Genomic DNA, 27,204 nt, shown 5'->3' with positions numbered 1-27,204 from the left:
AATTAGAGATGTGATTAGCTGTGATTGGTTTGATGAGGCTTGGAAGGAGGATCAGAGGCATCAAGCCCTGGAGTTCAGGGAGCAGATGGCAGTGGTGTTGCCAGTTCTGACCCTGGCTGATGGGGATCCCCACTTGTCTGTCTCAGCTGCGGGAGTTTGCCAGTCACCTACAGCAACTACAGGGTGCCCTCAACGAACTGACAGAGGAGCACAGCAGGGCCACTCAGGAGTGGGTGGAGAAGCAGGCCCATCTCGAAAAGGAGCTCAGCACAGCCCTGCAGGACAAGGTAACTCTCTGCTTTGGGGAGCCAGGGCCACAGTCTTGACCACATGTTGAAAGCTGATTTACCACTCTATTCTTTGGGGCCTATGGGAATTAAGCTGACTTCTCTTCAAGCGTTGATAGTGTGCTGTAATAGAAAGATTGTGGGCTTACATTCAATACTCCTTTGAGTCCTGTCTCTGCTGTTTACAAGGTGTGGATCTTGGGCAAGTTCCTTGACCTCTTTCTCTCTAAGCATCCTTTGCCTAAAATGAGAAAAAGAACAAGCAGAGGCCTCATCAACCATTGTAAGATAATGCATATAAAGCACTTAACACATTGTTTGGTGCAAAGTAACCTCTCAGTGGATTAGTTGCTGTTATTATTATTGCTATTATTAAGAACCCAACTCTGTCACTTATTAACCATGTAACCCTGGGGCAAGTCACTTAACATCTGAGCTTCAGATTCTCGTTGTGTAAAAGAGGGATAGTAATAGCTGCCTCCCAGATCTGTTGGGTGGACTAGAACCTAAGTGAGGAACAGTGCCTGGCCCAGTGGGTGCTTAGGGAACATTGCCGGGCAGAGACCAGGGAGGTGCTGTGCTGGCTGCTGCTTCTGCTATTGATGCCCAGACAGGGAGCAGCCTTGGAGAAGGAATTAGCAGGTCATGTGACTTAGTTTAGCCCTGGAACTAGGGCTAGAAAGTCAGGTCCCTCATGGTCCCAGGTCCATGGTTTCTGAGAGTTTTTCTCTAGGTGAGGGCAAAAGCAGATCTTGGTAACAAGTTGATAAGGTACTGTGTTTTGTGGATGTTCATGAGGGCTCGTGTGGTAATTCAGTGCCTTTTCCACCTCTGTTCACACGGGGCTCTGGTTTACTCTCAGAAATGCCTTGAAGAGAAGAATGAAATCCTTCAGGGAAAACTTTCACAGCTGGAAGAACATTTGGCCCGGCTGCGGGAGAACCCACCCCGGGAGAAGGGCGAGGTGCTGGGTGATGTCTTGCAGGTAGGAATGCACAGGAGCTGTGCTGGGTTGGTGTGGACCCATGTTTGCCACGTTCGGATTCCTGGCAATCCTCAGTTTTCGGAAGGGCTGTGGTGACGTGAGGAGTCATGCTGATCCCCATTTGTCTCTTTATCTCATCAGCTGGAAACCCTGAAGCAAGAAGCAGCCACTCTTGCTGCAAACAACACCCAGCTCCAAGCCAGGGTGGAGGCACTGGAGACGGAGCGGGGCCAGCGGGAAGCCAAGCTGCTTGCTGAGCGGGGCCACTTTGAAGAAGAAAAGCAGCAGCTTGCTGGCCTGATTGCCGAGCTGCAGGGCTCCCTGTCCAGCCTTAGCCAGGCCAAGGAAGAACTGGAGCAGGCCTCCCAGGCTCAGGGGGCTCAGTTGTCTGCTCAGGTGGCCACGTTGACCTCTGAGCTCACCACCCTTAATTCCACCCTCCAGCAGCAGGATCAAGAACTGGCTGACCTGAAGCAGCAGGCCAAAAAGGAGCAGGCCCAACTAGCACAGACCCTCCAGCAGCAAGAACAGGCCTCCCAGGGCCTGCGCCACCAGGTGGAGCAGCTGAGCAGCAGCCTAAAGCAGAAGGAGCAGCAGTTGGAGGAAGCCACCAAGGAGTGGGAGGCAACCAGGCGTGACCATGCCCAGCAACTGGCCACTGCTGCTGAGGAGCAGGAGGTCTCCTTAAGGGAGAGGGACTCAGCCCTCCAGCAGCTAGAGGCATTGGAGAAAGAGAAGGCTACCAAGCTAGAGGTCCTGCAACAGCAACTTCAGGCTGCCAGTGAAGCCCGGGACAGTGCCCAGACCTCAGTGACACAGGCCCAGCGGGAGAAGGCAGAGCTGAGCCAAAAGGTTGAGGAACTCCATGCCCGTGTTGAGGCAGCCCACCAGGAGCAGTGTGAAACCCAGGCCCAGGTGGCAGAGCTAAAGGCCCAGCTGAGGTCTGAACAGCAAAAGGCAACCGAGAGAGAAAGGGTGGCCCAGGAGAAGGGCCAGCTCCAGGAGCAGGTCCAGGCCCTTGAGGAGTCCTTGAAGATCACCAAAGGCAGCCTTGAAGAGGAGAAGCGCAAGGCCACAGACACCCTGGAAGAGCAGCAGCGTTGTATCTCTGAGCTTGAGGCAGAGATCCGGAGCCTGGTGGAGCAGCATAAGCAGGAACGGAAGGAGCTGGACGAAGAGAAGGCTGGGCGCAAGGGGCTGGAGGCCCGATTACAGCAGCTTGGGGAGGCCCATCAGGCCGAGATGGAAGCCTTGCGGCGAGAGCTGGCAGAGGCCATAGCCTCCCAACGTGAGGCTGAGAGTGAGTGTGAGCAGCTTGCCAAGGAGGTGGCCACCTGGCGTGAGCGGTATGAGGATAGCCAGCAAGAGGAAGCACAGTATGGTGCCATGTTCCAGGAACAGCTGATGACCCTGAAGGAGGAATGTGAGAAGGCCCGCCAAGAACTGCAGGAGGCAAAGGAGAAGGTGGCAGGGATAGAGGCCCACAGCGAGCTCCAGATAGGCCGGCAGCAGAGTGAGCTAGCACAGCTCCATGCCAACCTGGCCAGAGCCCTCCAGCAGGTCCAGGAGAAGGAGGTCAGGGCCCAGAAGCTTGCAGATGACCTTTCCACTCTGCAGGAGAAGATGGCTGCCACCAGCAAGGAGGTGGCCCGCCTGGAGGCCTTGGTGCGCAAGGCAGGTGAGCAGCAGGAAACAGCCTCCAGTGAGCTACTCAAGGAACCCCCGAGGGCAGGAGACAGAGAGTCAGAGTGGCTGGAAGAGCAGCAAGGACGCCCGTTCTGTAGCACGCAGGCTGCGCTGCAGGCCATGGAGCGTGAGGCAGAGCAAATGGGCAGTGAGCTGGAGAGGCTGCGGGCTGCGCTGATGGAGAGCCAGGGACAGCAGCAGGAGGAGCGTGGGCAGCAGGAGAGGGAGGTGGCGCGGCTGACCCAGGAGCGGGGCCGGGCCCAAGCCGATCTTGCCCTGGAGAAGGCAGCCAAGGCAGAGCTTGAGATGCGGCTGCAGAATGCCCTCAATGAGCAGCGTGTGGAATTTGCTAGCCTACAAGAGGCACTGGCCCATGCCCTGATGGAAAAGGAAGGGAGAGACCAGGAGTTGGCCAAGCTTCGTGGGCAGGAGGCAACCCAGAGAACAGAGCTGAGGGAGCTTCAGCAAACTGTGGAGCGACTGAAGAAACAGCTGGCCAAGAAAGAGGAGGAGTGCCAACAGTCTCTAGGGACGACCAGTGGAGAAGACGTTTCTGGGTCAGGGGCCCAGTCTAAGGCTGCTGGAAAGACTGAGCGGAAAGGCCCTGAGCTGGGGGATCTACAGGCAGAGGTGAGCAAGCTGAAGCAGCAGTGCCGGGAGCATCAGGAGAAAGCCTCCAGCCTGGAGCGCAGCCTAGAGTCTGAGCGCACCTCCCGCGCTGAGCAGGCCGGTGCTTTGGAGACTTTGCGGGTCCAGTTGGAGGAGAAGGCCCAGGAGCTGGGGCGCAGTCAGGACACCTTAGCTTCAGCCCAAAGGGAGCTGGCCACCCTCCGCACCAAGGCCCAAGACCATAGCAAAGCTGAGGATGAGTGGAAGGCCCAGGTGGCCCGGGGCGAGCAGGAGGCTGAGAGAAAGAACAGTCTCATCAGCAGCTTGGAGGAGGAGGTGTCCATCCTGAATCGCCAGGTCCTAGAGAAGGAGGGCGAGAGCAAGGAGTTGAAGCGGCTGGTTATAGCTGAGTCAGAGAAGAGCCAGAAGCTGGAAGAGAGGCTGCGCCTGCTCCAGGCAGAGACAGCCAGCAACAGTGCCAGAGCTGCGGAACGCAGTTCTGCTCTGCGGGAGGAGGTCCAGACCCTCCGGGAAGAGGCAGAGAAACAGCGGGTAGCTTCAGAGAGCCTGCGGCAGGAGCTGGCCTCGCAGGCAGAGCGAGCGGAGGAGCTGGGCCAAGAATTGAAGGCATGGCAGGAGAAGTTCTTCCAGAAGGAGCAGGCCCTCTCTGCCCTGCAGCTCGAGCACACCAGCACACAGGCCCTGGTGAGTGAGTTGCTGCCTGCTAAGCACCTGTGCCAGCAGCTGCAGGCTGAGCAGGCAGCTGCTGAGAAACGCCATCGTGAGGAGCTGGAGCAAAGCAAGCAGGCAGCGGGAGGGCTGCGGGCAGAGCTGATGCGGGCCCAGCGGGAGCTGGGGGAGCTGGTGCCCCTGCGGCAGAAGGTAGCAGAGCAAGAGCGAGCAGCCCAGCAGCTACGCGCAGAGAAGGCCAGCTACGCAGAGCAGCTGAGCATGCTGAAGAAGGCTCATGGCCTGCTGGCGGAGGAGAACCGGGGGCTGGGTGAGAGAGCCAGCCTCGGCCGGCAGTTTCTGGAAGTGGAGCTGGACCAGGCCCGGGAGAAGTATGGCCAAGAACTGGCAGCTGTGCGTGCTGACGCTGAGACCCGTCTGGCTGAGATGCAGCGGGAAGCACAGAGCACTGCTCGGGAGCTGGAGGTGGTGACTGCCAAGTATGAGGGTGCCAAGGTCAAGGTCCTGGAGGAGAGGCAGCGGTTCCAGGAAGAGAGGCAGAAACTCAGTGCCCAGGTAAGGTGCCTGGCTCAACCATGCCCCCAAAGATCAGACCTGAGAGAGAGGGCACGTTGTTCCCTCTGTATTCCAGGGCCTCTGGCTTCCGCATTACAGTGTCTCGTCTCCCCTCATTCACTGGGTGGCAGAAGAGAGGTGGCTAGCAGAGTTCAAGTCCGTTGCCCCTTATTGTCCTAAAGAAAATATCAGTAGCCTCCCTTTCCCTGAAGACTTTGTCCCTGGAGAGACAAGCCATGAAGGACATCAGCCCATTCTGGAGGCACACTGTGGTGAGCAGGCACACCTGTAGTGCAGGCCCCATGAGCCACTGGGGACCAGAATGAGCCAAACTGGCCTTGTTTTAATTACTGGAAGTCCAGTTCCTTGGGAGAAAGTATCAGAGCCTCAGCGAGGTCAGCCTGGCAGCAGGGCCAGTGCCTCTGGCCCTCCTCTCACTGTCTCCATTGCTCCTCCCCCATGCACAGGTGGAGCAGCTAGAGGTATTTCAGAGAGAGCAAACTAAGCAGGTAATGCCTGGGGTCCTCGATAAATGCTGGCTGCTTAAGCGGTGACCAGTTTTGATGCATGACCCCGGCTGCAGCTTGCCTTCGCCAGGTCCTGTTGCAAACTGTTTGTGAAGGGGGCAGGGTCAAGCCGTGGAATCCAGGCCCAGGCTGCCCAGGAGTGCAGTGTGCTGGGCCCTCTCTCAGGCCTCATCCCACCCATCCCAGGTCGGCCTCTCCACCCTTCTGCCCTTTCTCTCATCTGCCTGTCAGGGACAAGGGCTAGGGTAGGCTTCATCTTTCCCATATCGGAACCAGTGACAGACAGTCCTTGGGATTCCCAAACCTCCAAGTCCTGTTCCAAGTTGGGGTACTTAGAGGAATAGCAGAATGACTGGGCCTTGTTTAACACAGTCCCCTTCTTTCCCGCAGAAGCCACAAAGGTGATATGCAAGGCAGCCCTCACAGGTTAGGGAGGGTTGTGGGCTTAGGATGTCTGCCCATCACCCTGTGCGGCTTTAACTTCAAGTGCAGTATTGAGATGTCTGGGAGCCGGGAGGCGAAGGTGGAGAGGAGCAGGAGGAACCTCCACCAGAGGAGGTGGCATGGTCTGGCTGCCTCGCTCTCACAAGGATCTCTCTATGCTGCCCTAGCACCCTTTCTCCACCGCCCCCCCCCCCCCCCCCACTCACCTCAGGCCTGCTGAGGAATTGGGCCCTTCTCTCATCCCATCACCAAGGAGCCTGAGATACCGGCGACAATCAAAACGAATGGCAAACAGGAATGGAGCCCTTGCCTCGCCTTTGCCGATCATGCTTGAGCTCCCGGAATGTCTGGAGGAGCCAGGGGTGCTGTGGCTGTTGTTCCCTCCTGTCTCCTTCCTCCTTTTGCCCTTCCTCTCTGTGGGAGTAGGGTGGGCTCTGAGTACCTGTGTGGCCCCTGCTCTTGTCTTCCAGCAGTCTGAGCTCCTATGCTAACCACAGCAGCTACTCTGCTGGTGCAGGCCCTAATGGCCTGTGGATATTGGGAAGAGGTCTGAGCACCTGTGGGCTTTTGCTTTGGCAGTTTCTGGGAGGAGGAGGGATGGGTATTCATTGAGTATGTCTGCTAGAGTTATAGACCGGGTCCTTTGGTCCTCTCCCCAACCTGGAAAAATCGGGGCTGGGAATGACGGCAGCAGTAAGGTGGTGGTGAGGTGTCAACTCCCCATAGTCAATTCTGCTGAATCTGGCGGCTGCAGGGATTGGGCAGGCCTCTGCTCTGCATGCTGGGGGTGGAGGCAAGAATGGGCAGGTGGCTATGGCAGCACCTGGGTGTTGGGTCACCTTACTCTGTTCCTGCCAACCAGCCTGGGCAGCAGGCTGTTCCCTAGTTGGAGGCCGGAGAAAAGACCTGAGTTTCTTTTAGGAACCCTGGGGATTGGTCTGGGGAGACACCGTAATTTATCTGGACATCCAGGGGAAGGCCTCCTGAGTCTTCTCTTCTTCTGTTCCCTCCCCTGCCCCAGGTGGAAGAACTGAGTAAGAAGCTAGCTGACCACGACCAGGCCAGCAAAGCGCAGCAGCAGAAGCTGAAGGTGGGACAGCTGGGGGATGGGCCTGTCCTCTGCCTGCCTCAGAGTGAGGATGGGGGTGGGAAGGTGCTCTCTAAGCCCTTGGGCTGCGATGGGTGTAGGGGCAGAGGAGGGGCACCCTGGGGGCCTGGCAGCCTTAAGAGACCTGCCTGTGGTTCAGGAGTGCCTGCATGTGCCTTCTGGGAACTCTCAAGGGAAGACTAGAGTGGCTCGCATGCCTGACCTTTGCTGTCCACTACAGTAGCCACTAGCCATGTGTGATTATTTAAATTTAAATTCAAACTTCATAAAAAATTCAGTTCCTTAGTCGCACTAGCCACGTTTCCCATGCTCTATAGCTGTGTGTGGCTAGTGGCTATCATATTGGACAGGGCAGGTACAGAATATTTCCATCATTGCAGAAAGTTCTATTGGATAGCGCTGGTGTAGATAGTCTGGCCTCAAGGAAGAAGAATGTCACGACATTTAATATTACAGTGCAATTTAATATTCTTAATGCTTTCACCTTCTTTGCTTTATTTATTTTATTTATTTTTTATTTTTTATTTATTTTTTTGTGAGGAAGATTAGCCCTGAGCTAACTGCTGCCAATCCTCCTCTTTTTGCTGAGGAAGACTGGCCCTGAGCTAACATCCGTGCCCATCTTCCTCTACTTTATATGTGGGATGCCTGCCACAACATGGCTTGCCAAGCGGTGCACACCTGGGATCCGAACTGGCGAACCCCGGGCCGCCGAGAAGCGGAACATGCGAATTTAACTGCTGTGCCACTGGGCTGGCCCCCTTCTTTGGTTTAATATTTGATTTTTTGACATTCTAGGCTCCACAGCTTTTACCTAGGGGCAAAGGAATTGGGCACCAGTGGCCCTCGGACTCGCTGAAGCCCTGGTGGGTCACAGGAGTTAGTGGGAGCTCAGAGCTTCATTTCCCCAGCTCACTTCCGTGTACTCCACACCATGTCATGATTAGGTGATAAACAGATGCTTATTATGCTCCTTTTGGGGGCCTTTCCAGTGCTAGGAGATGTAGGAGAGGTAAGGCCAGATGGTCCTGTCCAGTGTCTACTGCAAACTAAGAACTTGCTGGCATCGCAGGTGGACAGGGGATCAGATACAGGATCAGATACAGGCCCTGCTGCCAAGGAGTCTGTAGTCTGATAGGAGGCAGTGCCAGCATCATAAATGAGCCCACACAGGCTTTGGAGTCAGGTGGACCAAGGTTCCGATCCTGCTCTGCTATTTAGTCACTATGATTGGTCAATTTGCTTAAATCTCTGAGCGGTTTCTTCATCTCTGGAAGGGAGATAAAGTTACTTCCCAGAGTGGTTTTCTATTTTTTATTTTTTTGAGGAAAATTAGCCCTGAGCTAACATCTGCCAATCCTCCTCTTTTTGCTGAGGAAAATCGGCCCTGAGCTAACATCTGTGCCCATCTTCCTCTACTTTATATGTGGGATGCCTGCCACAGCCTGGCTTGCCAAGTGGTGCCATCTCGCACCTGGGATCCGAACCTGCAAACCCCAGGTCGCCGAAGCGGAACGTGTGCACTTAACCGCTGCGCCACCCAGCGAGCCCCCCAGAGTGGTTTTGAGAATTGAGTTCATGTGTCCTCAGAGACCTCACATGCCAAGTGCCTAGCTCTGTGCTCTACACTGGGTTGCTGAGGATCAGTTCCCTTCCTGCAGGAGAGAAGGACTATGTAACTGTGGAGAGAGAATGAGACAGCTTGTGCCTGGTCTCAAAGAAACCAAAGATAGGAGTGTCCCAGCTCTCCCAGAAGCAGCGTTAGCTGCTCAAGGAAAGTTCCTGCAGAGATCTTGATGGGTGTGTGGTGTTCCAGTAGGCTGGAGTTGGGAGGGAGGTAAAAGGATTTTTTGTGTGTCTTGAGAGAACATGCAGGAATCTGAAAACACCCATGGAGCCAAGAGGTTAGGGCAGGTCAGTGGAGTTGGGTGGAGCAGCCAGACCAGCCGCCCTGATCAGCCTTTCTCATGCTTTCCAGGCCCAGGGAGGTGAGAGCCAGCAAGAGGCCCAACGCCTCCAGGCCCAGCTGAATGAGCTGCAGGTCCAGTTGAGCCAGAAGGAGCAGGCAGCTGAGCACTACAAGCTGCAGGTGAGGAGCCCAGACCTGGCCCACTCTGCCCTCCCTCCTGTCCCACCCTCACCACCCACCCTGTCTGTCCACACAGATGGAGAAAGCCAAGACCCATTATGATGCCAAGAAGCAGCAGAACCAAGAGCTTCAGGAGCAGCTGCGGGGCCTGGAGCAGCTGCAGAAGGAAAACAAGGAGCTGCGGGCTGAAGCCGAACGGCTGAGCCGTGAGCTGCAGCAGGCCGGGCTGAAGACCAAGGAGGCTGAACAGACCTGCCGCCATCTTACTGCCCAGGTGCGCAGCCTGGAAGCACAGGTAAGTATCTGGCTGTACAGACTCCATCACCCCTGTCATATTGGAGCCTTGTGCCCTCCTCTCCTAGGCCACCCCTGCCTTAAGCTTCTCTACACTCTCCCCTGGCCCTCTCTTTCTCAGGTTGCCCACGCAGACCAGCAGCTTCGGGACCTAAGCAAGTTCCAGGTGTCGACTGACGCCTTAAAGAGCCGGGAGCCCCAGGCTAAGCCTCAACTGGACTTGAGTATTGACAGCCTGGATCTGAGCTGTGAGGAGGGGACCCCACTCACTATTACCAGGTCAGGAGTCATCCCGCCTCCCTCCGTCTGTTGTCCATGAGTGCCTACTGTTGATCAGGCTGTATCCTGGGCACTGGGGCTGTGAGATAAACGATGTGGTCCCTTTGCCCTCTGGAAGCTTATTCTTAGAGGAGAAGAATAAAGAAGTAGTATTACATGTATCATGCCAGATGTTTGTGTAGGGCACAGCAGGAGTCAAAAGAAACAAGTGGTCAGAAAAGGCTTCATGGATGCTGTCATTTCTGCTCTGAGTCTTGAAAGGAGCTGTGGGAGTGTGCCCAGTGGACAGAGAAGAGCAGCAAGAGCAAAGGCTGAGAAAGAGCCTGGCTGGGCTGGAAAGTGAGGTTGGGAGGGCTCGGGCCCTGATCCCAGCGGGCCAGCCCGTTGAAGGAGGCTGGCATTTAGACCTGAGCCTAAAGGCATTGAGGGACCTTGGAAGGGTTTGAAATTGAGCAGTCTGTGGTCAGATTTGCATCTTATCATCTGAGAACCAGTGTAGAAACTGAGACTGGAAACATATCTCTTGTCTTTATTAAACAAACACTTACACCTGCTAGACATTGTTATAAACATTTGAAAGATATTCATTTATCCCTCAACAGCCCTATAATTTTCTCTTTTAACATGAAACTGGGGCATAGAAAGGCAGTCACTCGCCCAAGGTCCCACGGTGGAAGAGCTGGGCTTGAACTCGGGCAGTCTGGCTCGAGTCCTTGCTTGTCACCACACTGGTGCTCTCTCTGATGCTGTTGTAAATCTTGGTGAGAGTTGATGAGGCAGACTGGGGAAGGATGTGAGAGTGGAGTGGGTGCGGTTAGGAGAACTGTTAGACTTGCCGACTGGGTTTGGCAGGAGAGGGAAAAAGTAGGGTTACGTCCATGTTCATAGCTGGGGGGCCTGGGTAGAAGCTGCTCCCATTAACTGAAATAGGAGATACAGGAGGAGGAACAGGCTAGATGGGCTTAGTTTGGGCCCTGTTCATTGTGGAGTAGCTGTGGGTATCCAGGGGGGATGTCTGGGGCAGTGGATATATGGGTCTGGAGAGCACGGTCCAGGCTAAGGCAGAAGTCTGGGAGTTGCCAGTACTGGGGAGTTCAAAGAGCCATGGGAGTGGATGGGCTCACCAGCGATGGAGAGTGGACTGAAGGGAGGGCCCAGGTCAATGGCTCTCCTGGGTATCTCAAAAATCAGAGAGAGAATGGGTGCGTGACCTGCTCTGCTGGTAATAAATGTAGGAACTGGTCATTTGGAGCAAAGGGATGGACAAACTGCCTTCTAGCCCCAGGACTGGCACCTTAGCAGGTTTCTTTTCTACAGCAAGCTGCCTCGTACCCAGCCAGACGGTACCAGCATCCCTGGAGAGCCAGCCTCGCCCATCTCCCAGCGCCTACCCCCCAAGGTAGAATCCCTGGAGAGTCTCTACTTCACCCCCATCCCTGCTCGGGGTCAGGCCCCCCTGGAGAGCAGCCTGGACTCCCTGGGGGATGTCTTCCTGGACTCAGGCCGGAAGACCCGTTCCGCTCGTCGGCGCACCACGCAAATCATCAACATCACCATGACCAAGGTCAGGCTGCTGGGAGTAGGACTGTAGGACAGTAACGCTTACTTCCTCTCAAGAGCATCCTTCTATCAGGTCCTCAAAACAGCTTTTGAGAGGCAGGCAGGGCTGACCAGTTCATCTCTCTCAGATGGGAAAGCTGAGAGAAAGGGCAGTGACTTGCTTAGGCCTCTTTTGTGGAAAGGGGCAGGGCTGGAAACGGCTGCCTAACCACTGACTCTAAGGCTGGCGTCCTCTCCCTATGTAGCACTGACCCTGTGAGGCTGAAGGGAGAGAATATGGAGAAGTTGCAGCCCAGCTTGTGCCTCCCAGCACACCCCCTGGGGAGCCGAGATGAGTTGTGGCGGCCCCAGTGGGCTGCCTGCCAGGCTGGGGGCTCTGGCCCTTGTTTCCATACCCCAAGGAGGTTGGGGAGGAGAGAGGTGCCTTTGATGCAGCACTGGGCACCTATGTGTACGGGGTGCCCTCTGCTACCAAGAAGCTGGAAAAGTTCTAAAAGATGGTCAGGGCCCTGGCAAGCTTGGGCTGAGGGACAGTGGAGGCTGTGGGATGGGCCTGACTAGCTCAGGAGACATGGGTTCCAGCCCTGGCTCTGCCACTTTATAGCTGTGTGTCCTTTGGGCCAGTCACTTCATTTATTTGCACCTCACTTCTAAAATTGACTGAGACACTCTGCCTTCTTTCCCTCAAAGCATTGTTAGGAGACTCAACGGAAAAATGGATAGGAAAGAGTCTTGAGAGCCCTAGTACCTTGTGCGGGATTCTGGCAACAAGGCCCATTTCTTGCAGACATGCAGCTAAGGACCCCTGCAAAGCAGTGTGGGAACACATGCAGACTTGTGGAATCTGAGGCACTTTAGGGAGGGGAACAGGAGGCTTCTTTATAGCCCCACCCCACCGCAACAGATTCATCCTCTCTTCCAGAAGCTAGACATGGAGGAGCCAGACAGCGCCAACTCATCCTTCTATAGCACACAGTCTGCCCCTGCTTCTCAGGCTGGCCCACGAGCCACCTCTTCTACCCAGTCTCTAGCCCGCCTGGGCTCTCCGGACGATGGCAACTCAGCTCTGCTCAGCCTGCCTGGCTACCGGCCCACCACTCGCAGTTCTGCTCGTCGCTCCCAGGCTGGAGTGTCCAGTGGGGCCCCTCCAGGTAAGGGGATGATTGGGACTTACCATGCCCAAAGGTTAGATTGGAAACAGGGAAGGGACAGGGAAGGGACAAAACCCCAGGCTGACTTCCTGGCTACCCTCCAGCACTTCACCTGCCCTCCTCAGGGGCCCTGCCTGCACCAAGGGGCTGTGCTAGGAAGTCAGACTGACGCTAATCTCAGCCAGGGTGAACCAGAAATGCTCGCACAAGGAGCCTGCGATTCCCAGCACAATAGTGATGTTCAGCTGCTGTCACGAGTCCTCCGTGCCCATTCTCAGGTGGTGAGGGGATGCAGGAAGGGCCGGGCTCGCCAGTGTTCTCTCCTCAGATTCTCCTTGGAGGCTCTTACCCTCAGGGACCCCCTGGATATCAATTCCTGGCCCTCAGTTAGTTTCTCTTGGTGCCATAGCTTCTGCGTATGACCTCTTTTGACCTCTTCAAGGAAAGAGCAGTGAGCCAGCCCCGATGCTAGAACGGCCTGTGAGCCCTGCTCCCGTCTCTGCAGCACTGAGGTTCTGGGCTTGAAGTCCACGGGACAGGTGGATGGGAGGCTGGCAAGATGCCAGCGCCAGTGGGCAACCTGCTGCCTCTACCCTCACTCCTCCTGGCCTTCTAGCCCCACTTGCTCTGCCCTCCACAGGAAGGAACAGCTTCTACATGGGCACTTGCCAGGATGAGCCCGAGCAGCTGGACGACTGGAACCGAATTGCAGAGTTACAGCAGCGCAATCGAGTCTGCCCTCCGCACTTGAAGACCTGCTATCCCCTGGAGTCCAGGGTGAGCTCTGGGGTCATCTGCACAGGACCTGCCCACACTGGCTCACCTCTTCCTCCCTTGGCATTCCTCCCCAGTGCTGCCTGCTGAGGAGGGTGACCTTGAAGTCACTGTGGGTGGGCAGGAACTGAGAGGTCTGTTTGGGACTGCTCTTCTGTGGCCATCGTGCTGCAGGGTAGAGGTAGAAAAGACGACAGGAAGTGAGGCCTTTTGCGATACGAAGGCTTCAGCTGCTCCATATGCCAGGCCAGTGAAGAGTGTTCTGGGGCAGTCCTCCTGCTCCATCTCCAGACAGCTTGGATCCACTGACCACTTCTTCCACCCCATGCAGCCTTCCCTGAGCTTGGCTACCATCACAGATGAGGAGATGAAAACTGGTGACCCTCGGGAGACCCTGCGCCGAGCCAGCATGCAGCCAACCCAGATAGCTGAGGGCGCTGGCATCACCACCCGGCAGCAACGCAAACGAGTCTCAACAGAGCCGCACCAGGGCCCTGGCACCCCCGAGGTAGGCGACATTGACTCCTGTGTTGTGCTCTATCTGGCAGCCTGCCCAGCTCACCAAGTTTGAAAAGTGGATTAAATGGGAGCCTTCTGGCTCTGAGTGAGGGTGCTGGTTGGACAAATAGACTTATAAGGTCCACTCAGCTCTGAGACACCTGGCCGTAGATGTGAAGTCCTCTTGCCACTGTCTGCCTCATTGTCCTCTTCCCCATAGTCTAAGAAGGCCACCAGCTGTTTCCCACGCCCCCTGACTCCCCGGGACCGACATGAAGGGCGCAAACAGAGCACTACAGAGAAGAAAGCAGCTCCAGCTGTTGTTAAACAGGTTAGTCGAGGGCTGAAGGGAGCCTCTAGGGGGCCTTGCTGGCAGAGCCCTAGAGCAGCAGGTTGCCTGGGAAGGCAGCGGGGGAGCTCCCAGTTTGACAGCTCTTTCCCACAGGCCGACCGCCGCCAGTCAATGGCCTTCAGCATCCTCAACACGCCCAAGAAGCTCGGGAATAGCCTTCTGCGGAGGGGAACCTCAAAGAAAGCCCCATCCAAGGCCTCCCCGACCACCCGCAGTGGAACCCGCCGCTCTCCTCGCATCGCCACCACCACAGCCAGCGCTGCCACTGCTGCTGCCATGGCTGCCGCCACTGCCACCCCTCGGGCCAAGGGCAAGGTGGAGGCACTGACAGGGGAGGGTTCAACTCTTACGAAACCCCATAGAAGCATGGGCAATCCCCAGACTACTATGGGGTGGCTTCCAAGGCAGGGCCGAGCCAGGCCGCTGGCGGCTGGCCGCTGAGAACAGATGCTGTCTGTCTTGGTTAGCTGCTCACTGTTGAGAGAGGAGGCAGGCAACTCCATTCCTACCGAGAACACCCAGAGCTGCTCAGGCACAGCCAGTGACTGGTAACCAGGGCCACACCAAGGAAGGGGTCCTAGTCGGGTGTACAGGAGCCAGAAGAGGTCTTCCTGAGCCAGCTAGTGCAGGCTGGCATCACAAGTCTCATCCAGCCAAGTGACTCTCTCTCTCTCTTTCTTTCAGGCAAAGCACTAAAGGGTCAGTACCAGTGAGTGGCCCCACCTGTGTTCCTGATGCTGACCTCGTCTGGTCCTTCTCCATCTATTATCCCTTTCAGTGCCTTCTCTCAGCTCCCAGGCCAACAGTGGCCAAACCCCTAGAGACAGTGATGCCTGCCCACACCCCGGCCTGGTACCTGGACCTTCACTAGGTGAACAGATGTGTCCTCAGAGTTGGCCCAGGAGGCCTGGAGGCTGGACAGTCTGGGTCTTCTGTCTACCTTGTCTCCTGATGTTTTCTTAAAGTCACTTCTGCATCACAACCAGATTTCAGGCTGGCTTTGAGTGGCTGGGTCCTCGGGCCCAGCCAGTCCTCCTATCAGCCTCTGAATCTAGAAGGGACCATTGGAGGAGCAGGCCCTGGTCCCTGCTGCTCCTGAAGTCCAGGACTGGGCATTGACCTGGTGGGAGCACTCTACCCTCGGGTTGCCCAGAGGATGCTCTTTTCCAGGATAGATAGGCCCATGCTTCGGGGGCAGGAGGGTGATGGAAAGGGGGGTGGGAGGGCTGCCTTCCCCAGACTTGCACTGGGGTGGGACTGGAGTGACGGGAAGGTTTTTAAGGGCCAGGGATGGATCTTTTCTAAATGTTATTACTTGTAAATAAAGTCTATTTTTCTCCCTTGAGTGAGTGCTGAGCTGCCTTGATCTGTGTGGGAAAAGAAGAGCAGCCTGGGCTCTTCTGTGTATACCTTTGTCCCTGCGGAGTCTTCCAGGACCACCCACCTTCTCTCAAATCCCTTCTCCTGGCGTTTCTGGGGCCACAGGATCTTCCACACTCCATTTCGGGCCTCTGCTCCTCAGGAGCGTTACAACCTGTCCTCTTCTCTCCTGAGGGCCTGTGTCCCCTAAATCTAGTTTTGTCTTTAGCTTCTGAATGGCAGTCCCTCTCTTCCCATACTCTCCTGAGACGGGCCAAGTTCTGTGAGTGGAACAATGGCCTAAATGACTGAGCAGATGTCAGCATGCCTCCATTGAAATATCATTTATGAGTGCCCATTGTGGGCCTTGCTGGGTATGACAGTGATACAGCCGTGGATCAGAAGTCAGCCTCTGCCTGCATCCCTTCCCTGGGACAGTCCATTAGAGGAAAACAAGAGAACACAAACACAACATTAAGTCGATGCAGAACACAGCCTGAGAGCGTAGACCTTGATGAAGAGGTGGCGTTTCAACCAGGCTTCAGAGTTCACCTGTCAGGATGGTGAGGAAGAGGGGACCCGCTGGAAGGTGGGGCTTCTTGAGTGGGGGGCATGACTGTCCTCAGCCCAGCCTGGGGAAGTGAAGGCAAACAAGGATCAGGGCCAAGAGGGAAGAGACATCTCTTGTCACTTTCCTCCTGGCTATGCTCCCCTGTCTGTCCTGAGTTCCTTTTAGTTTCCACCTCAGGCTTGGGGACTTGGGGAATGGTGGGCATTAGCTGGAGCCTGCTCTGGGCAGAGCCCACCCTTTTCTTCCCACGCTGGAGCAGAGCTCCTCCTGTCCCTGGAAACCTTTCCTCAGGTTCCTCACCCAGAGCTGGGCCAGGACAACGTGACGCTGGACAGTTTGCTCAGGATCCGTGAAAACACAGGAGAAGCTGGTGCTGCGCAGGGCGGGACTCAGCTCCTCCAGCACCAAGGCTCTCCGCAGCTGGGTGCTTCTGCCCCTGTGCTCCCGGCTAGAGCAGAGAAGGAAAGGCCATGAGAAGACAGCAGGCAGAGACCTCCCTCCTGCTGGCCTCGCCGCCATGTCCCTCACCTCATGCTGCCCTCCCGCAGCCGGCCTGGGAGGTGCTCAATGAAGGAACCATTGCCCAGCCAGTAGAGGATGCTGAAGTGATGGAAGCGGCTGCAGGCAGTACAGGACAAGGTCAGCGTTCCATCTGGAGACACATGCGGCTCTTAGCCCTTCCACAGAGCAGACCCTCCCCTCTGCCATGCTGTGGCCTGCCCACCCTGCCCAGCTCCCCAGTTTCCACAATTCAGGAACCTGGAATGCTGCTGTGCACACCACCCAGGTGGGAAACTTAGTCCCTTAAAGGGGACTATAAGGGAGTAGTCTACAAGGGAGGCCCAGAGCTGAGCAAGAGGAATTTGGGGATAGGTCCTTGGTTTAGGTGACGACTCCTGACCTTGTTTCTTCACGATGACCTTTTTCTCGTGCCCAGCTCTGCTGACTCCAGGAGCCCCGGCCAAGGAGGCAGCACCAACAGGCCACTGCTCCTCTGAGGTGGCCCGAGGGCAGGCGGGCTCTGAGGGGAGGGGCTGGACCTTGGAGCACACTGCAACCAAGGCTCTGGGAGCCCTCTGACCACTCCTTATGTCTGAACTCTCTCGGTCCCATTTGATAAGAAGCATTTTAGGAGCTGGGCCCTGTGCCCACAGAATTCTGGGTGGGAGAAGGAAAATGCTGAGTGCTCAGCCAAGCTGGCCTGGGTGGTGGTAGGCTACATGGCAGAAAGTGGGTGGGGGTGCTCGGGAGTCAACCTCACCCTTGGACCCTCTGTCCCCATGGCCCACCCTCTGACCTCTGTGCCTTCCTGGGCTCCCATCAGAATTGCTCCTTACTCAGTGGGACTTCCACTTCTGGCAAGGTCACCTCCAATGCTGGACACCGCTTAGCTGTTAGGAGCGTTGAGGGCGAAGAGGGGTAGGGGTCCTTTGTGATCGCAGCTGAGACAGTGGTAGCTGTGGTGGCCTGAGGTAGAGGTGTAGCTCTGACCAGGCAGGAGACGATGTGGACACACAGGAGCCGGGCCCACAAAGGGCTGGAGTCTGAGGAAAGGACAGTCACAGAGGTTAGTGGCTGTCTGCCTGGGAATGCTTGGCATCTGGGCCTGGATCTTGGCTGGAGAGGTAGCTGCTGCCTGGATGTAACTCTGACCCAGAGATTCCTGGGCTCTGCCCAGGGAATCAGAGGGGCAGAAGGTTCCCCTCAGCCCCCACCTCTTGGCCCTTTTTGAATGGAGCACAGGGAGAGCCATAGCATCTGAAGGGAGGCTGAAAGCAATTGCAAAACAGTTCAGTGCAGTTGACCTGGGGGTTAAGGCTCAGAGCAGGCCCCATCGCTCCATTCTGGTCTCAGACCCTACCCTATTCCAACCGCCTGACTCCCCCATGCACAGCCCCACAACCCACCTGGTGTCCAGTTCCGTCTCGTCGTCATGATGCATGTGTCAGGAGCTGCCGTGCCTGGCTCTATATATCTGTGACAACTTCCTCCTCTCTGGGAGGAGGTGGGGGAGGAGAATGGTGAATAAACTACTTCTCCCACATCTCCTCAGTGGCTTGCCCAGATCCCCACTGTATGTGTAGCTTTTTTTTTTTTTTTTTTCCTTTTTCTCCCCAAAGGCCCCCAGTACATAGTTGTACATTCTTAGCTATGTGTCCTTCTAGTCGTGGCATGTGGGATGCTGCCTCAGCATGGCCTGATGAGCAGTGTCACGTCCAAACCCAGAATTCAAACCAGTGAAACCCTGGGCCGCCGCAGCGGAGCGTGCGAATTTAACCACTCGGACACAGGGCCGGCCCCCTGGCTCTCTTTTTCCTGTGGACTCCACAGCTCCTCCCTAGGTCTGAATCTTCAGTAGGCTGCCAGGCATTGCTGTTTACTCTGTCCTGTTGTCCTGTCCATCCATCCCAGTCAACGACTCCCAGAGGACAGGCATTGAGCCTAGGCTGGAGCTCTCTCAGTGCTTTAGAGACACAGCTAGAGGATGATCTAGCAACAGTCTCCCCCCACCCTCACTCTCATTACCTTAACATAACGCTGGTTACTACACCAATCTAATCCCTCCGTTACAGGGCTAGAGAAACTGAGGCCCAAAGAGGGCCAAGGACTTAGCTAGTCACAAAAGGAGGCAAAACTCTCTTCACTGCCAGAGCTCGTTCTGGGAAGGGCAGGATAGAGTGAAATCCTTCTGGGAAAGCACTGCTCCCCTCCCCTCTATTTCACTTTCACTTTTATTCTAACCAGGGAATTCAGAGCAGACTCTGGGCCACTAACAGAGGGTACACATACATGACAACAGTCTGGGCTCACTTCTCAACGTTTCTGCACACAGTGCCTCTTCTGAAGCCAAAGTTCACAGTGGCCTGGAACCTTCCTGCTAACTCTCAGTACCCCTACTCTCCAGATATCAGACTGGGGTCTTTAATCCACACTTACCCTCACCATCCCAGGGTCACGCAGGGTGTGAATTAATGAAAGTCTCTCATAGATCAATTCTTCTGTCCAGCCAAGAGTCAGAACTTTGTCCACTTTTGCTCTTCAGAGCAAGGCCTTCGCTTCTATGTGAGCAGGCCTCCTGCTCCCTCCTTCACATTCACACCAATATTCAAGGGGACAACTCTCCTAGGCACTGAGGACCCCAAACTGGATCACTTTGACTGCTTCAGGCTCAATGTCACACCAGCCCATCCACATCCTGGCCTTTCCCAACACCCACCCATCATCCCCCTAAACCCTTCTCACTGTTCTCATCCCAGTCCCTTGGCCAGACCTAGAGGTCTAGGTTCCCCAGGAAGTCTAGATTCCCCCTACCTGGCTCCCAAGCCTGAAGATTTCTCCTTTTCAAATCCTCCCTTCTCGGAGGTCCACGGCTCAGCTGTGTCTGCCTCCATGTGAGCCACCACGAGCACTTCCTGGCCTTGTCTGCAGGACCCTCTCAGAGCCAAGCTGAGAACCTGGAACACAAGCTGGAGTGCTGACCCTAATAGGAGGAGAGAGCACTTCCCAGGGAAGTAGGAAGCTGGGGAGTAGCCCAGCCCTGGCTCGAACAACAGAGCTATATAAATATGTCAGCGCGATCGTTAATGGGACAGATGGAACTGAGGCTGTGGCAGGGCCAGGACTAAGGTGAGGCAAGTGAGGCACTCACTGTCAGGGTCATGCTAGTGTCTGCAGAGGCAGAACTACCCGGGACTGGTGAGCCCGTGCATGCGTACATCAAGTGTGAAGGACAAGACCTGAGTGTCTGTGGTTTGTGACTTTCGTGATCAGGAGGATGGGAGTGCTGGAGACAGAGCCAGGGAGGCCAGGAGATGGAAGTGGGTTTGGAGGATGTGTCAGAATATCATCTCATCTGCTGCAATCCCAAGGGGTTTTTTGGTGGGAATAGACTCATATTCCTAATTTAGATATAGGCGACTAAAAGTTACATCCTCTTCTCTGGGCCTCTAGCTGACGTCTTCCTCCCCTACCTCCCACCCAGCCACCCAGGAGCTCCTGGGCTGCAAATCGCAGGGAAACGCCTCCCTAGAAACATGGGTATCTCCAGCACTTAGGTCAGGAGGCAAGGCCACCCAGGGCTTCTGCGAGACACCGTCCTTTGTGGGATGGGGGTGGGGATGGTAGAGACAGAGGAGATAGGTCTCCACCTTAGAGGGTAACAAAGACCAGAGTTGGGCCACTGGAGGTCACGGGACTCAGGACTGCTGAAGTATGAAAAGAGAGCCTTGGACAGCCTGGCTTCAGCTTCTCACAGGAGCCTGATGTGGGGATACAGGTGACAAAAGTGAAAGGATGATCCCTGGACCCTCCAATCAGTCCCCAGTCCACTTTCCGAGGATGGGCCCACTGGCATGAGCAGTGGAAGCCATGGGAAGCCACGGCTGGGTGAGAGAGGCCAAAGTTGAGAGTGGCCCAAGAGAAGAGTGGAGGATAGAGTCACCTCAGTCTGAAAGCCCAGTGATGCCCCAGGGCCCCTTCTGCCACAGGACAGGAACCTGGCATCCCACCACTCCAAGGATGTTGGGCAGGCCAACCATTCCCACACCCCAAGCGCTCAAATGGGAGCACTGACAGGCAGCAAAGGCAAGGCGCCCCCAAGAGCCCCAGGGAATGAGGTGGGAAGAAGAAAAGCAAGATGGATGTTCAGCTTTCCAACCCAGCTCATGGAGCTTTATTCAGAATGGAGTGACAAGATCCTGCTTGGTTCTTGCTGCCCTTGAAGGGGTAGGCCCAGTTGGGCCATATTCCCTAGGAACCCAGTGCTAAAAGTCCATGTTTGCCCTCCCACTTCCTTCAAAACTCCTAACACCAGGGCTGGGGCCTACCTGGAACCCCTTTTCAGAACCCATACTCACCTGGGCCCTACCCTCTTCCCACCCACCCCACCACTCCCGCTGCCAGGACCAGGCAGGACCTATGAATGACGAAGCTGACACAGGGATATTCCCCAGGCTGGGAATCCCCTACTAGCTTCAAGGGAACACTGTCTGATGACAGGGAGAAGTCTCACATCTGTCATAGTCCCTCTGTCGCACACATACAGACGTGCAGACACACTCTCACTCAAGCTTTCAGGGAAGGAAGTGATGTGGCAGAGTGGCCTTTGGCACATGTCACCACTTCCACAGTAAAGGATCAGCTTACACAAGAGGCCCTCAATCACTGTTGCTGACAGCAATCACTGCTCCGTGGCCCAACTACATACAGATGGCTCTTCCTTGGCTGAATTCAGCCCTGCTCAGGGGCAGGTTACCCACACTGCTAACTGCTTCTGGTTGCCCCCAAACACATCCTCAAAGATTTCTGAGGTCCCGGGGATTCCCTCGTTGGAAAAGTCACAACAAGGTTCCACTTGCCTCAACCAGCCTGTAGCTCCTGGACAGGGGAAGATAGAGTCAGATGCAACACCCACCCCATGTCCCAGAGAGGGGAGGAGGGAAGACATCTCAGCCCCCAGGGCTCATCTGTGGTACCAGTTGGAGCTCTTCAGCTTTTCTGCACAGAGAACACCAGGCTTGAGCCCCACAGAGGGAAGGCAAGGGGAGGGGTGGGCTGAGACTCTCAGCCAGAGTTGAAAAGGTTCCTTTAAACCAAAAATTTTGTGGCTCAGCTCCCTCCCTGCTCAAGCAGGGAGGGTGAGGCCTGGAGGAGTAAGGGCAATTCCTATGCTCCACAATAAAAAAGGTTTTTAAATATATTCATCAAAATAGTTTTCTTTTAAAAAGCCCCCACTGCTGACAGCCCCACTGGCCGGCTCTCCATCATATCCCTCCCCAGCCCGGACACAGCCGGAGGGTCCTGAGTGGCCCGAGTGCCCTCTGAGTCTTTCCCACCAGGAGGTCTTGGAGGGCAGGGAGGAGATGCCCTGAGGCCGACGGTGGGAGGATGCTCTTCTTCCTGACTACTCCAGGCCCAGGATGTAGTTGATGCCTTGCACCAGGCCGATGATCACAGGCTGCCAGGCCACCAAGTATCGGAGCCAATCCAGCAGCTGCCCGTACATGACGTGAGGCCTCTCCCAGCTGTTAGTGCGTTAAAGAAAAGAGGCTGTCTGTTAGAGCCTGCTAAGGTCGGTCTAGGGGATGGACGGCAGGGTCTGCCCACACTTTCTAGCTGCTCTACAGAAATCAGGCTACAAAGAGAGGAAGTTGCTTTCTAGAAAGCCCCACCCAGCCTCTCCATGTTGGAATGAAGGGCTAAACCCAGAGAATGGGAGGAGGGCAGAGGGGACCAGTGCAGAAGACAGGACAGACATGGGATGGGGTGGAGAGGTGAAACTAAGCTCTCTGTGATCAAAATGCAGAGAGGGCCTCCTGTGTAACACCTTCTTTAAGACGGGACCGCCACTGGGAGAGAATACAATCCGGGACTGCTGCAAATGTATCTGCGAGAATGGCTTCAGGGAGGCTGGGAGTGGGATAAGGTAACCCAAAGGTTCTTGTAATGTCCCAGATGGAAGGTTTTCTAGGTCAAGGAAGGGGGTGAATCTAGAGGCAGAGGCAGAAGGGAATAGGGAGCAAGAAACTAGTCACAGGGGAAAACCCTCAGCAGAGGCTCCAGGGAATCCCCCTCAGAGGCACTAAGCACTCGGCCCTCCTGCGGCCAAGCAGCCGTGGGGATAAGCTCCCTTCCTCTCGCTTTACAGCTAACTGCTGGGCAAGACATCTGGAGAGGGAGCCTGGGACTCCAGCTCTGGGGAAAGCACAGATTGAACCTCATGAGACTGTAGGGGAACCGTTCCAAAGGCATCAGACAGACCAGCCTAGCCCAGTCCCTGAGAACTAAGGAAGCCCAAAGCCTCAGCTTGGCCATGGAGTAACTTAATTGTTCCTGAACTAGACCCTGGAAGAACCAAGCAGGGAACCTTGAAGGGGATGGGCCAGAGCCTCCTGTTCAGGGACTGTGGGAATGTGCCGGGAACACAGTAGCCCCTGCACAACCCAGCTAGTGTCCAGGAGACAGGAGAGAAAGGGCTGCTGGGAGATGGGAGGGGAGAAAGCTGGGCCCCTAGATCCCAGGGGAAGTGAAGGGGGGGAGGTGCAGAGAAGTGGCTGGGCACTTTCTAACAGACAGACTGTGAGGATGAAGAGGAGGGTGAGGGCAAAGTGGGGAGGGCTGCCAGGGCAGGAAGTGGCAGCTCAGAGGAGCACAAGTCCTGTGTTGAAAGTGGATGGGGGCAGGGTGCCCTCAGCCATCCCTGCACCTTGCAGGCCCTGCACAGGCAAAGAGCTGGTCTCCAGCCCTGCATGTCATAGGTAAGGCATCACCCATTAATTATGTAACCTTGAACAAGTTACTCAACCTCTAAATGGTTCATTAGTAAAATGAGGATATCACCCAGGTCATAAATTTGCTGGAGAATCAAATGAGATAATACAATAAAGCACTTAACACAGTACCAAGTACACAGTAAGTGAGCAGTACATAGCAGCTGCTTACTACCAATTTAACCTTGAGGGATCTAGAACGAGGATGAGGTGCTGAGCTGCCAGTCCTGCCCCACGTTCCACCCCGACTTCCCTAGACCTGAAGTCAAGCAGAATGATGGACATGTACCAGGTTGGGGGCAAGAGGAAGGGCCCCAGGAGGACCCAAAGGAACGGTCACACTTGCCAATACTTTCTTCCCATTGCCCACCCCCGACAAGAACCCAAAACAAAGGATACGGGTTGCTGAACATCCTCTTGAGGTCTACCTTCTCTTTGCAGTAGGGACACGTCTGCTTCTTTCCCACAATGCACCAGCCACGGATGCAGAACTCGTGGAACCTGAGCACCACTGGTCAAGGAAAATGGTGGGCAGCCAGGATGGCCCTCCAGCCCCATGCCCGTCTTCAAGGTGCCCATGTGCTAGCTCTGGAGAAAGGTCAAAGCCTGGCTTCACCTCTTATCAGCTGTATAATCTTGGGCAAGTCCCTTCTCTCTGAACCTGTTTCCTCATATACGTGAAATGAGGATAATGATATCTGTCTATATCTATAATACATGCACAGAGTGGGAGCTGAGTAAGTACATGATAAATATCAGAAGTGTCATTCAGGGAGAGTGATTCTGCAATTGAAGGATCCAGTTAGAGGATGCTCCTCCCCTGTGATGAATCCAATTCTGGGATAGCTAGTGCAGCTTCAGGCTCCCTTCTGATCCAGCCCGGCTATAAATAATACTGTTTACAGAAGTCTCCCATCTGTGGGAAAGAGCGAGGAAGGCTGCAGTTCCCACTCCTGGGTGTCAGCTTCTCTAGCAGGGCACATCACCCAAATGTCTGCCCTCTTGTGACTCTGCTACACTCAGAGGTCTGGGCAGCATGCCCCCCTTCCCTCCCTGACTGGGAGTGTGCATGTGGCAGGAGTGATGTGGCCCAGGAGCTCCAGGTAGGATACACGTGATTGCAAGACAGCCTATACGTGTTCTCGATGATGCCCTCTTCACTGACATCCACAAAGATCTGCTGCCCACACACAGCACACACGCTGTCCGAGAGGTGTTTGGTAGGCATGCCCGACTCGCTGTAGAACTGGGAGAGAACAGCAGAAGGAAAAGACAGGAAAAATGTGAGAATCAGCCAAAGTGGGAAGGTACCACAGAGGCCTTAGGTCTTCTGGAGAGGAGGCAAAATGGCAACGGGAGGCCCCAGAGCTAGAGAACATCTTTTATACTCCAAATCGACCTCATCTTTGCTGGGCGGATGGGGAGAAAGGGATAGACCAGAGACGGATTGGGAAGTTGGATCTAATAGGACCTGAAGACTGGGCTGGGACAAGGAGAATGGAAAGGAGAAGGACTCAGGGCTGGTGATCAGGGGCTATGTCAGGGAAGCCACTTTGTGCCCAGACTATGGTGCCATCAGAGATGGACAACATCTCTTCTCCAAGATTCAAAACAGTGAAATATCTGGTGCAGTGTTGGTTTGGTGACAAGGGCATTCTCAGACACTTGTGACAGCAACAAAAAAGGATCAATCTTTTTAGACAGCATTTGGCATAATGTCTCAAATTGTCACATCCTTTAACCCATTAATTTCACTTCAAGAAATTTAAAGAAATAAGTAGAAATGTCAAAAAAGCTTCATGCATACAGATATTCATTTAAGCGTTATTTATAATTAAAGAAGCAAAGAGTTTGACAATTCCTCAAAAAGTTAAACACAGAATTACCAAATGACATAGCAATTCCATTCTTAGATTATATACCCCCAAAAACGAAAACAGGGACTAAACACACACTTGTATGTCAATGCTCAGAGCAGCATTATTCACAACAACCAAAAGGCAGAAACAACCCAAATATCCATCACCAGATGAACAGATTAAAAAATGTGGCATATCCATATAAGGGAATATTATCCAGTCATAAAAAATGAGTTTCTGATACATGGGACAATATTTATGAACCTTGAAAACATTATGCTAAGTGAAATAAGTTAGACACAAAGGACAAATATTGTTATGACTCCATTTACGTAAAATATCTAGAAGAGGCAAATTCAGAGATGGAAAGCAGGTTAGAAGTAACCAGGGGCTGGGGGGAGGGATTGGGGAGTTATTGCTTAACAGGCACAGAGTTTCTGTTTGGGGTGATGAAAATATCCTGGAAATGGATACTGGTGATAGTTGCACAACACTGTGACTGTAATTAATGCACTGAGTTTCATACTTAAAAATGGCTAAAATGGTGAATTTTACATAAAATTGAGGAAGATGGGCACAGATATTAGCTCAGGGCCAATCTTCCTCAGTAAAAAGAGGAGGATTGGTGGCACATGTTAGCTCAGGGTTAATCTTCCTCAAAAAAATAAAATAAAATATTTAAAAAATAATTAAAAAAAATAAAACGGGGAATTTTATGTTACATAAAACTTTACCAGAATAAAAAAAAAGTATTTAAAAAAAAAAAGCAAAGAAATGGAAATAATGATAAATACCCAACAAAAGAAGAAGATTTAAATAAATGATGGTACACACTCAAGGGACTAAACAGGCAGCCAGTCAACTGAAGCCTGAGATATAACATTGTCAAAAGCAGGGTACAAAACTGGAGACACAGTATGTGGTACCATATGTAAAGACGAGCCCAATCTGTGCAAACAAAAAAGATCAAATGGAAATATGTCAATGTTCACACCAGTGATGTTTCAGCAGTAGGGTCATAGATGACTTTTTCCTTTTGCCTACTTTTCTGGACTCAAATTTTCCTTAATGAATATATATTACTTAGATTATTTATTGCCACAGTTAATTACAACAGAAAACAAATCTCATGCTCCAAAGAGAAATTTGAAATTTTGCATACTTTCCTTGTAACGGTTTATAGCTCATAGCATTTCCCCCTCACCCCAAGGAAAAAAAGACTTGAAGCTTACTTATTATGGTAAAACACATAATATAAAATTTACCATTTTAACTATCTTTGAATGTACAGTTCACTAGTGTTAAGTATATTCATTGTTGTGCAACTAATCTCCAGAATTTTAATCTTGCAAAACGGCATAATCCATTTTTTAAAAGCCTTCTGCATTTATTATTACAACTTTCTCTGTCTGTAAGGTAGATTAACTGCGTTGCCCTTTTGTTATTTTCTTCAGTTTGCTCTGTTTTTTCTTTTGTTTCGAAGCATTGTCTTCTGAAAAAGCCAAAGACCTGAAGCTGCAAGAGGGATAGCAGGGGAGGAGAGGGCAGCAGGTGCTGGGACAAGGAGTAAGAGATGAGGACGCAAGGATACCCAGAGCAGACACAGCTAGGCCCGCCAGAACCCAGTACAGCCTGGGGGCTTCCCTTACTCCAAGCTGCCCTTCTGAGGAATGGCCTTGCTTGGCCAACAGAACTGCCACCTGATACCAACATTCCCCAAAGGCAGAATGGAGAGATGTCACATTGCCTCAAGAATCCATGAATATAGAGCTTCCTGCCTGCAGCCCCACCTCACTCTCTTGCAAAACTGTCTGCAGTGGCCTAGGCCTGGGGGGCGGGGCGGGGGGTGGGGGGGCTGACTCACTATCACACAACACCAGAGCAGCCCTGTCCCTGGGGAAGACAAAACCAGAGGACAGAAACAAGCTAGGACCAGAACCTAGGCCCTCCGACTCCGACCCAAGTCATTCCATCAACATTTGCTGAATGCTGCAGACAGATCAGCTACTTAGCTCACTGATGGCTAGTTCTTCAAAAGGTTTATAAAGAGTGCAAAAGGCAGTAGAAAAGGATAAGGTCGAGTCAAAGGGCGGGGCCAAGACCAGCGGGAGTGCACTAACTATGCAACGCTCCAAAGCTGTGATCTGAGAATGTCAGTGCTGGGAGGAACCTCTGAGAAACACCTCTCCAGAGCTCAACAGGCTGACGGTTCTGAAATGTGTTCTGGCTTAGAACTTCTAGGCACATCAACTGAGCAGA

The 27,204-nt window shown here is 53.9% G+C and overlaps 3 protein-coding genes across 14 annotated transcripts in view; 1 reads left to right on the top strand and 2 right to left on the bottom strand.

Annotated features, from left to right (window-relative positions):
• The window catches only part of NUMA1 (nuclear mitotic apparatus protein 1), a 68,435-nt gene extending 53,181 nt beyond the window's left edge, over window positions 1-15,254 (top strand). For 7 of the 10 annotated variants that reach the window (XM_046685323.1, XM_046685322.1, XM_046685324.1 and 4 more), the window contains exons 12-26: window positions 147-287; window positions 1,150-1,272; window positions 1,414-4,812; window positions 5,280-5,321; window positions 6,805-6,873; window positions 8,870-8,980; window positions 9,057-9,275; window positions 9,396-9,553; window positions 10,871-11,117; window positions 12,036-12,264; window positions 12,881-13,041; window positions 13,370-13,546; window positions 13,757-13,867; window positions 13,982-14,203; window positions 14,573-15,253. In XM_046685323.1, the coding sequence (XP_046541279.1) occupies window positions 147-287; window positions 1,150-1,272; window positions 1,414-4,812; window positions 5,280-5,321; window positions 6,805-6,873; window positions 8,870-8,980; window positions 9,057-9,275; window positions 9,396-9,553; window positions 10,871-11,117; window positions 12,036-12,264; window positions 12,881-13,041; window positions 13,370-13,546; window positions 13,757-13,867; window positions 13,982-14,203; window positions 14,573-14,584 (5,421 nt within the window). In that variant the 3' untranslated portion in view covers window positions 14,585-15,253. Of the gene's footprint in view, window positions 1-146; window positions 288-1,149; window positions 1,273-1,413; window positions 4,813-5,279; window positions 5,322-6,804; window positions 6,874-8,869; window positions 8,981-9,056; window positions 9,276-9,395; window positions 9,554-10,870; window positions 11,118-12,035; window positions 12,265-12,880; window positions 13,042-13,369; window positions 13,547-13,756; window positions 13,868-13,981; window positions 14,204-14,572 lie in introns of all 10 variants that reach the window. The other 3 variants (XM_046685331.1, XM_046685328.1, XM_046685329.1) reach the window with 3 other exon arrangements.
• Window positions 15,255-15,576: 322 nt separating this feature from the next.
• On the bottom strand, window positions 15,577-20,338 carry IL18BP (interleukin 18 binding protein). 3 transcript variants are annotated; one of them, XM_046685343.1, is made up of 6 exons: window positions 19,131-20,338; window positions 17,726-17,813; window positions 17,156-17,362; window positions 16,347-16,470; window positions 16,119-16,266; window positions 15,577-15,879 (listed from the first exon to the last, which is right to left on the bottom strand). In XM_046685343.1, exons 2-6 carry the CDS (start codon window positions 17,751-17,753, stop codon window positions 15,796-15,798), a joined length of 591 nt encoding a protein of 196 aa, XP_046541299.1. In that variant the 5' UTR covers window positions 17,754-17,813; window positions 19,131-20,338; the 3' UTR covers window positions 15,577-15,795. The 3 variants fall into 3 exon arrangements, with proteins under 3 accessions (XP_046541299.1, XP_046541300.1, XP_046541298.1); XM_046685344.1 differs by lacking the exon at window positions 17,726-17,813 and adding an exon at window positions 16,720-16,976; XM_046685342.1 differs by lacking the exon at window positions 19,131-20,338 and adding an exon at window positions 18,756-19,104.
• A 137-nt stretch (window positions 20,339-20,475) lies between these two features.
• RNF121 (ring finger protein 121) overlaps window positions 20,476-27,204 on the bottom strand; it is a 76,923-nt gene continuing 70,194 nt past the window's right edge. Inside the window, exons 7-9 of the mRNA XM_046685332.1 lie at window positions 24,199-24,332; window positions 23,486-23,587; window positions 20,476-21,841 (exon numbers count right to left, since the gene is read on the bottom strand). Of these exons, the coding sequence (XP_046541288.1) occupies window positions 21,721-21,841; window positions 23,486-23,587; window positions 24,199-24,332 (357 nt within the window). The 3' untranslated portion in view covers window positions 20,476-21,720. The remainder of the gene's footprint in view (window positions 21,842-23,485; window positions 23,588-24,198; window positions 24,333-27,204) is intronic.

The sequence above is a fragment of the Equus quagga genome, chromosome 14 (assembly GCF_021613505.1).
Source record: "Equus quagga isolate Etosha38 chromosome 14, UCLA_HA_Equagga_1.0, whole genome shotgun sequence".
In the NCBI taxonomy this organism is placed as follows: Eukaryota; Metazoa; Chordata; class Mammalia; order Perissodactyla; family Equidae; genus Equus; species Equus quagga.
Note: the sequence above shows the minus strand (reverse complement) of the source record. Positions and strands in the feature narration are given on the sequence as shown.

Excerpts from the sequence above, each read along its gene's own strand:
- IL18BP (XM_046685342.1), bottom strand. Across the intron at positions 17,363-17,725 it reads GAGACGGAACTGGACACCAG|ACTCCAGCCCTTTGTGGGCC; the intron begins GTGGGTTGTGGG and ends TCCTTTCCTCAG. Across the intron at positions 15,880-16,118 it reads TTGTCCTGGCCCAGCTCTGG|GCTGGGCTGAGGACAGTCAT; the intron begins GTGAGGAACCTG and ends TCACTTCCCCAG.